The sequence below is a fragment of the Montipora capricornis genome, chromosome 6 (genome assembly GCF_036669925.1).
Source record: "Montipora capricornis isolate CH-2021 chromosome 6, ASM3666992v2, whole genome shotgun sequence".
In the NCBI taxonomy this organism is placed as follows: domain Eukaryota; kingdom Metazoa; phylum Cnidaria; class Anthozoa; order Scleractinia; family Acroporidae; genus Montipora; species Montipora capricornis.
In genome coordinates, this window is record NC_090888.1 from 45,019,588 (window position 1) to 45,029,587 (window position 10,000).

At 38.5% G+C, this 10,000-nt stretch overlaps 1 protein-coding gene across 2 annotated transcripts in view; it reads right to left on the reverse strand.

The window, feature by feature from the left end:
• LOC138052244 (uncharacterized) overlaps positions 1-6,228 on the reverse strand; it is a 6,704-nt gene extending 476 nt beyond the window's left edge. Inside the window, exons 1-7 of one of the 2 annotated variants that reach the window (XM_068898635.1) lie at positions 6,100-6,228; positions 4,519-4,946; positions 3,919-4,059; positions 2,436-2,606; positions 1,800-1,875; positions 1,562-1,642; positions 1-79 (exon numbers count right to left, since the gene is read on the reverse strand). The exon at positions 1-79 is cut by the window's left edge and continues 476 nt beyond it. In XM_068898635.1, coding sequence (XP_068754736.1) covers positions 1-79; positions 1,562-1,642; positions 1,800-1,875; positions 2,436-2,606; positions 3,919-4,059; positions 4,519-4,946; positions 6,100-6,148 — 1,025 coding nt within the window. In that variant the 5' untranslated portion in view covers positions 6,149-6,228. Of the gene's footprint in view, positions 80-1,561; positions 1,643-1,799; positions 1,876-2,435; positions 2,607-3,918; positions 4,063-4,518; positions 4,947-6,099 lie in introns of both variants that reach the window. The other variant, XM_068898634.1, reaches the window with a different exon arrangement.
• Between the last annotated feature and the right edge of the window lie 3,772 nt (positions 6,229-10,000).

Consider the following 10,000-nt stretch of genomic DNA (forward strand, 5'->3'; position numbering starts at 1 on the left):
ACTGAAATTTTGTTAAGGGTGTGTGCTGAATTATCCTTCTTTGTCATAAAACGCTGATTTTGATTGGTCGGAACTGTACCTGTTAAGAAGGAAAAAAATCTGGATTTTAGTAAAGAGTTAGCAAACACAATGCTCCTCCTCCTCCTCCTCCTACTACTACTACTACTAGAAATAATAATAATAATAATAATAATAATAATAATAATAATTATTATTATTATTATTATTATAATAATGATTATAATAATAATTATAATAATAGTAGTAATTCGTACTATGATGATATGTTTTGAAATATAATAATAAACTTTATCTCTGCCTCGCTTCGGTAATCAGTCTTCCTTTCCCTGCTTAAATTACAATTGATTCATTCAAGGGGATTAATTATAACAACGTATCAATCACATCATGGAGCAGCCAAGGGGGAAAAATATAGTATATCTTCCCGATATGTATGTTTTGGGCCGTAAGTTAATTATTCCGCTTGTGTGGTATCAACTGATATTTATTGCGTTCGACGAAGTAGAAGGCTTCCTAATTTCGTGGGTCTCCTGTGAACGCTAGCCAAAGCTCTGAGGGTTTTTTGGGCTTTCTATCGGGCGGGCAGTTATGACGTCACATCGATTTGTTACTATTTTTGCCTTGTATTTGGCATTTCCATCTTTTGTATGAATAGGTTCAAATTCTAGCTTTGTACTGGTGCAAGGTTAAAATGGAAAATGTAACCTACACCTGAGATCCGATTAATTCTGTTTTTTTTCTAAGACAATAATTTGTACTGCAACGAGTGTGCCTTTGTACCATATTCAATAAATCTACATAATCATCATCAGATTGTTGCATATTTACAATATCTTTGTGCCGCCTCTGGCACGGATGAATGGTTGCTGTTTAAATACTTCGTCTTTCTCATTTAATGTCTCAACTAATTTCCTCCTATGTTTTTTGTATGATTTTAGCTAAATTAATTGAACTTCGAACGCACTTATTAATCTTTGATTACTCCTAGTATTACTGTTAATTTACTCAGCAAACGATCGCAAAGCAACTAGAGGACCAAGCAGTGTAGAGTTCAGAAAAAAAGGTTGCGGTGATCTCTGAAATACTCTGTAAAGACCACAAACAATTAAACCGATGTTATCAAAACTGAAAGAGAAAAGAGAAAGAAAAACAAAAGGGTTCACGCTCTCAAATGATAATGATGCCTTTCGACTGTATCGTAACAGCATTCGTTGAGAATTTAGGTCCTGATTACATGGCCAGTCTCAGCCCGGGCTGAAATTTTGGCCTGCTCACCGGCCGTGCTGAAATTTTGTCGCGTTTATATAATGAATTTTAGCCGGGGCGAAAAATCCGCAATAATTGTATGTAATCGACTGATGACATTTCAGCCCAGTTTTAGAAACCGGGCTAGGATGTAATCGCCACATTCATTTCAAGAGGATTTCTTTCAGAACTGGCCTGAAATTTCAGCCCAGTCTGATAAACTAGGCCCGGTCGTCTGACAGAAGAAGGAGCACGGAAATTACGATGAATGTTCGCGGTGACTTACTGCCATTACCTCTTGAGTGCAAGGCTTGGACGACCAAAGATCGAAGAAAAAATAACCACAACCAGAAAATTGATAGCGATTCACCGGCATCTGTAAAAAATAGAGATAAATACTAATTTTAAAACAGTTGCTTCTAACCCAAAAGGCCGGCGGCGGATTTGGACACGTTGACCCATCGACCGGGTTTCAGGACTATTAGTGTCAATGTAAACTCTGTAAACAATTTCAGATTCTTTGCTTTTTTTACCTTTCGATTGAAGACACTGGTATTTACTGGCTTTTGGTAAGTTCTTCGAAGTTTGAATGATTTCTTGACCTCTCTCCTGAAAGCAACAACGTTATCATGTAACTGAATTCTACATTGTTATGAGTTGGTTGCATGATGGTTCTTGAAATGTATCGCAAGAACTCACGCAACTTCATATCTGTTCACTGGGAATGAACTGTGCACTCTTAATTAACAAACAGTAGGCTAAATCCCCTGCAGGAGATGTTATGGGGGAAGAAATTCTACCGTTCGGTTATGGTTTTGATTTCAACTGAGTGTAAAGCCTTTTCGACACCTTCTTTCCTGTTTAAAGAGAGAATTCTTATTTATACGTGTTGCGGAAGCTCCGTTCGACAATGAACATTGAACCGCAGATCAGTGGCAGTATAGGCTACCCACTGCCACTTACTCAGTTTAACTTCAACTTGCATCCTTTTCCTTTGTTGAAGGACGATTCAAACAGAGGAAGTGTCTAAAAAGTTCAGTGGGATATTGTACCACTTTTTTTGTCTCGTAAAAGGGATTGAGTCAAATCCAGCCGTCATTAAAATGAAATTCTCTTCATAGCATTTTCTCCCTTGGCTTTTATTGAAAGCTAAGAAGTCCTCTACTAACTCGTTTAAAATAGGTCACAATCTCTGATCTCGCAGTGTCGTTTTCATGCGATGCTGTGATTCCGCAGAAAAATGATTGCTTTGTTTTGTCCACGTGGATGATATCAAAATGGCAGCTGGGAAAATCTGTGGCGTTTTCTGGCGGATTCCAAGCAGCACTTGCTTTGATGGTCTGAAAGCAATTAAACAGATAAGAAATAATTGATATATTTTAACTTTGGTATCTTAATGATGACCGGCAAATGTAGCAACAACTCAAGACTTTTTGGGAAGGCTGCCTCTAAATTGGTCAGTTTAGCCCCGTTTACACCAGCAAGTTGTCCTTGACAACTTTCCCTTAACAAGGAAAACTTGCTCGTGTAAAAAGGGTAAAATTGACAAGATTTTTCCTTGAGAAGGTAGAGCTAGAATTCCAGGGAAAAATTATCAAGGATGAAATTAGTTCGCGTAAACAGACGAAAAGGAAAATTTAGGAAGGCTAAGATAAAAGCAAGTTGGAGTGCATAAGCTTTGACGAGCTAGGGACTGGAACATTTCTTATGTACTTGCTAAATAACGAGTACTGTGGGTAAATGTATTTACATTCGGCGGAGCTGAACTGTAAGTGATAGTGACAAAGAATGTAAATATTTTCCTGTTGGCAGGAAATGCACGGGTGCCGCTGTGGCATTGAATTAGTCTATTAATATTTAGATATATAAGGTTTGTCAGGATGTAATGTATTCATCTCAGCTCTCGAACTTTCAAATTTTATTTTAGATCACTTTGTATGTCTGGAAATCTTATATTACCTCTAGCCCCCAGAGGTTAGTGCGCCTGCATTTGGTTGGGGATTACGTTCCTATTTTCCCTCTGGGTTTTTGGGTTTGCGTATCAGGCGGTTGCACATGCTTTATAGCCTGAGTGGTTCTTACTTTATGTTTACCTTGTAACTAGTTTCTTATCTGAGCTTTGTTACGATACTCGGACGGCATTAAACACTCAGGCTCACAGTTCGAGCTGCACACCCATCCTTGTGTACGAGTCATGAATATAAATAGGAAAATTAAGGCTAAACTTGTTCATCGTCTACACAACTAATCATTCCTTTTCGCAGGGAGAACTTCAGTGTCAAGGCCGGAAAAACGGACTACTATGCGCGGGAAATGATTCTTTCTAGGAATCGATCGTAGAAAATTCGGAAAAAGTTAACGTGGCTCATCAGCCAGTTTCGACAATTTTGAGGAAATGTATTTTAGCAGGATCAATTCAGTTTTAACATAACGGCAATGTTATTGCACCAAATGAAACACCAATAATTGCTTAAGTGAGGTTCTCATTAATATGACGTAATACGCTATCATGACAACAAAAACACCATCTAAAAGCATCCTATATTTTGTCTTAAAACGTTTATATATCAAAAACGAACTCGGGTACCCTCATTTTTTATTGCCGGAAAGTGATTATCAGGCTAATATAAAACTTTAAACCTTTTTGCTTACCTTCACTTTACTTCCTTTGATCTTCCATCCGTGTTCTAATGCATCGAGTTCAATTCTGATATCCTCATCACTGTTGGACACAAAGATCCCAGCCACTGGAACCAGAAGTTTACGATGTCTTTGTTCTTCTTTCTGGCACACCTGCTAATTATTGCAACGTTCGAAATGTATCGATTCAGAATCGCGGATCATCAAAACTGATACAAAACAGATGCAGCTGTACTGACTTAAGGCTGACTATTTGAAAAATGCAATACATTTCTAGAATTATAGTTGCAGATAAAGTAGTGCCCTGTGATCGGTACCAATTACTGCCCTTCAACTTATATAATTGCCTTCTTCCAAACCCCCCGTAAAGGCCCAGCGTAGATTGCCTACAGCCACAGTACATGGTGACTACATTCATTTACGGTCAAACCCAAAAGCAAGTGCACTATAGTACCTAAAGACATAGAAAAACCCAGTATCATAAGTTTTAGTTGCCGAAGAAGCCGGCCCTAAGGTAATCCGATCAACCTAATTGGGATAAGGATGCCGGAAACACTTCACACAAATTGGAGTGAAGCCGTAAAGAAATAATATGAGGGAATGCAGAAGTACCTTACATGCTGTTGTGGTATCATCTACCAGATAGATCAAAATCTTCCAGTTTTGTCCTTGCCTTGGCTGCTCTGCAAAAATCACCATTTGCATTCGTTTCTTGTCGTTTTTTCCTGGTCGTCCAAAAGCAGCGATTTCAATGTCTTCCGGTAGCACTGGAAGGGTTACTTCGATGTCATTATGTTTGTGTTCTATTTTTGCATCAGGGTAAACCTCCTTTAGGCTTCTCCAGCGGTCTGATTGTCCAGATGGCGCTTTGACGACCATTTGTTTCGGTCGACATTTCACATCGATAATCCATGTGTTACCTGCGTTCACCAGACAGTTGTGCTCAATTGATACAGTGTCCTGTCCTTTCTTGAGGTCGTAACAGCAGCTGACTTGAAGGTTTTTTGAGCCCCGGTCGTTGTTGACCTGTTGTTGGTCAACTGAAACAAAACAAATACGGTACATTCTGTAAACTGACTTTTGTGGATTGAGTTTCCCTAGTCCTTTGCTTAGCTCTTCCATATATTAATCAAATCATTACCTTTCTCTGAAAATTCTGTTCTCTCGAAACTCTTTCAAGTATTGATCAACTTTGACACAAACACAAGTGTACATAGCAAGCATAAGAACTGGCAAACATGCCATTGCCAATTAATAGACCTGCCTCAGGGAACCGTTTTTCATAAACCACCGTTCCTTGGAAGCAATTTTTTTTCTATACCCCGTCCCAAATTTAACCGATTGAAAGGTTTCATGATCTTTACCACAAAGGCACAAATCTGCAGAGCTTGTATGTGGGAATAATTATGCCATCACTTGGATATCAGGTAAACCCGACTGTTACACACTCTCCTGAAGAATATCAGCCTTCCTGAATAGTTCTCCTTTTTACTCTGCAAAAAGATGTGACTAAGACGCAAAATAAACGTGAAAACATGCAACCTAGTTTTAACTCTAATCTGGTTCTCAGACTTCAATATTATTGTGCCGTTCACAGGAAATTTGGTGTATTATTATGTCACAAGTGCTCGTACGGAGTCCGTTACGTTCATTTCCACTTAACTTGTTTCCTAAAGTTTAAACCGAATTGTATAAAGTAAGTAACTTTATTTCAACTCGTGTTGATGAGGCTAGCAAATACATGCTAATATGCCGAGAAAAATGAAATACATAAATAAATGATTTTTGTCTATGAATGTGTACATGATCAATTAATACCCGGTAAGTAACATTTTAACTATATCAATAAATAAACAACCCTAACTCTTAAAATTATTACAATGAATTATAGAAATCTGTACATTACAGATGTAGCTCTCTCACAGGCTTCTTAAATTCCTTAAGAATTTTCGTTGAAAGTAATTTATCCGTAATTTATCCGGTCGTTTCCAGTGAATCAGACAATAAAAGTTTATCCTGTGCAAAGAGAAAACGTACTTAAACAAGAACATTTTTGGTGACACTGCGAAAAAAGCGGTTTGCTGTTGCTGGGACACCCTACCCAAGGAGATTAAACGTAGTGGTTGCTTTTGTGAAAACGCCATTGCAGACAAAATCAAAATGTTGTTTACATCATTGATCCTGAGAGCTTACCTGAAGTCAAACTTGTTGGTTTTTTAACTCCGTAGAGTGACAGTACCATTTTCTTGCGAGGCTCTGGCGTACTGTGCAGAACTTGTTTCGATGCCTTTATTTATATCCACAGGTCATAGCCGCTTATACCTTAATAAGGTCAACAAAAATTACCTCATATTATATTTCACGCCGGATTTTCGGTTTCCACACTCATTGTTTAATATTTATTGTTATGAATTAAAACTTCCTTGGAGCGCAATTTGGTATTTTATATATTATTAAGTACTAATGAAAGCCAACATCTCGGGGTTCTTCCCAAGCGGAAGTCTTGCAGCGTTGCACATCCTTCTATATTTTCACTTTGACCTTGAAGAACGTGAGATAATCGAATGTTCTCATGAAAAGATGAAACTTTAATGGTGACATTCAACCTCGAATAACAACTCTAAAATTATGAGAACTTCCGTGACGTGCTCGGTAGCGATGGGTCACGCAACATTTGCACGATCGCGCTGTTATGTTTGAAACCTTCATCCACATATTTTCTTCCAAGAATTATAAGGTAAGTTAGCTTATTTGCGCTTAAAGGAAATATAACGCAGTATCTACTGATGTCAACCGGGTCTTTCCCGACCGAAACTGAAAACGCTTTCGGGAGCATTTATGCAGATCATTCAAGCCGCAAAAGACTTGGGGAATCCCCTAATGTAGTCCCCTTAAAAAATCTTACTTTCGCCGGATCTTGATAGTAGCAGAAGGGAAGTTTCGATAACAAATCTGTTGATTTACTGACAAGTATGTTTTAATAGATGTAAATCACAAACAAGGCCCTCCTTTGGTAAAATACAACAGAAAAACTATTGAACGAGGCCTCCTAAATGACAGTCGTTTAAAATACGTGTTTTTACGTCATTAGAGAAAAGACGCTCTTACTTCGACTCTATTATTCTCTCAAAAGATTTTATTTGTCAAGTAATTTGGTTCGCTGGTTGGTACGGATCCATTAGGAAGAATACAGTTGTGATAGTAGATCGAACAAATTGATCCAACATCAACCCACTCGACGGATTTCGAAGACACCATGCAGAAGCAGCAAGGGGTCATCATGTTGAAGTTCTGAGTCTCAGATGCGTATAGAGGCTTTTAAAACAATTAGCCCTATCCAAATATCATTCAAAATGTATGTACTATGTTTTGAGTGTTCTCTTTCTTTCTAGTAACCTATAGCTTCGTATGATTCCTTTTCGTCTTCTTCGCTTGAATTCTGCAATTCGTTAATTGATAAACAGGATATATTTTTTAAGAGGAGGTTTTATTTGTGGAATGTATTTTCCTTTAAAACATGTATATATGCCAAGCCAGCCGGCTGCCTCTTCATCGCATTTAAAATTAGCTCAGCATAGGAGCCGTGAAATGCTTTTGCCTTGAAAATAAGCAACACCTTGCATGATCTGGCACGTTAAGTTCGTAATATGCTCTTGCGATTTGAACTTATACGCCATAACCTCGACTGACCAATTTAGCTTCTTAGCTCACATCGATTAGGGGATTCCCCACGCGATAAATTTTGCAGGAAGGTCATGGTACTGGTATATAAAGATCGTCTCGAGCAAAGGCCAAAACTGTGGAGGATTTGATCAGGTGTTCTCGACTATTTTGGACTGTCTAGTCAGTTAAGATTTCACACTTCTGAGGACAACAGAGGATTGCAACAAGGTTTATATCTTCGTGTTTTTCACATTTTACGTTTGACTTATTAAGTTAATAACGACACAGCAAAGAAAGAACTCTTGCCACACATATATATATATATATATATATATATATATATATATATATATATAAGTAGACAGGAAATCGACTTGTCTGCATAGAGTGCTCGATATCGTTAGATAGAGCAGAAATAAATGATTTGGTTGAAAAGTTAAAACAAGACTAGATGTTGCATCTCGACAACGCTGTTTCGTGAGTTGCCTCAACTCACGAAACAGCGTTGTCGAGATGCAACATCTAGTCTTGTTTTAACTTTTCAACCAAATCATTTATATATATATATATATATATAACTGCAGACAGTACTGTTTCGGCCTTCTGGGCCTCATCAGTGCAGTGCTGATGTCTGGTATGTATTGAATATTCAGTGTAGCTCGGCATTTATTTATTGTCAAAATTCGCCCGGAGGCAGGTGAGCATACTATGGACCTAACCAACCCCCTAAGAAGAATTGATACCCATTCCCTGGAACCCCACTAATAAAAGGAAAACCAAAAGAAAGAAGTATTCAGAACAAAGAAAGTTAACAAGAACAACGAATAACAGTATGGGCGCGGCGGGATTTCGGACAGACTAATTTGTATGAACGAATGTCATCTTGATTGAAAACTGAACTTAGTCTATTATATAAAAACGATTTTAACTTTTTCTTTAAAGGTACTCAACCTTCGATCTTATAGCGATAGGTAATTAATGCATTCCATAGATTAGTTATTCGGCTGAAGAAAGAGTCGCGGAAAAGAGTTGTATTAGCGGATTTGTTATTGAGAAAAAGCCCAGAAGATCCCCGACGGGAACGCACACTACAACATTGAACAAGGTTATCTAGATTAATGTCAATAAGTCCATAAATACACTTAATTTATAGAAAAATAATAAATCAATATATTCCAGCCTGTAGTTAACAGATAGGAGGTTAAGGTTCAAAAGTCTGTCCTTGTATGAGAGTTCAGAGTTCATGCAAATAAAACGTGTAGCTTTCCTTTGGATATTCTCTACTTCCAGCATCATGTGGACCCAAAGCTGTGAAGCGCAGCACAGGTTAGAGCACACAAGGGAAATATAACGCAGCTTCGGGGAATCCTTCTTGAGGTCATCCGAGCAGTTCTTTTTTAGAAATCCCAGCATGCTATTAGATTTTGCAACCATTTGAGCAATGTGTGCAGTCCGCTTCAAGTCCTTCGAGACATACACGCCAAGGTCTTTTGCGAAAGAGACAATTTTCATCCATTAACCTATATAACCTTTCGGAGCTTTGCTTTAAAATTTGCTGATAATTTGGTGTTGTCACTATTAAAGGAACTTCACGATTAGGGTTCATGTTGCTTTACAGGAATCGAAAACAGCGCAACCTATGCGCAAACTTCAGGAGTACCCAACGACCCTATTTGACAAAATTGTTCATATAATGTTGTAGCCACTATTAGAATGTTTCTACGTCAATCTTCGTTAATATTTAACTCTCCTGGGAAAAAAAAATACCCGCTCCTCACTACCAGCGAGCAAGAGTTTCAGGAAATAAAACTCGCAGCCAGCCATCGTGTGAGACACAGGCTCCCCAAGCTGAAAATAGGTAGTGTATGCGACAGCTTGTGTATATAGAGAATTGTATGGGAAAATCACCGATCGTTAAAAAAATTGTGTAAATAACTATCTCATTTGAAATAAAGTTTTCCTACCTCAAATGTGTGACCAACTTGTCTCTTTTGCCGAGTTTTGAGCCATTCTGACGCCGTTTAGTGAAGTGATCCGGAAGGCCGTTACTGAAATAATAGGAAGGCCGGTAACTCCATCCATCGCCGGCCAGACCTCACTCCACAAATCGTTTTTTCCTCAAAAGAAAAAGTCCCGAATCGCAATAAAAACAACAGTTCCATAAAGCCCAATAAATTTCACTCCAAATACGTGTGTTTCGGCGGCCGAAAGACTCGTGACGAACGAAAACTTTGCCTTAAAATTCACCTCTTCGGCTTTCCTCAGAGGCTTGTGACCGGGCAGTCAACAACGGAAACTCGCAAGGTGGTTTCACCCTCAACTCTGATTGGTCCATTTGAATTTGACCGCGCGCTGGCAACACGACCGTTGTTGACTGCCCGGTTGCAAGCCTCACAGTTTCTCGAAATGTACTCACAGTTTCTCGAAATAG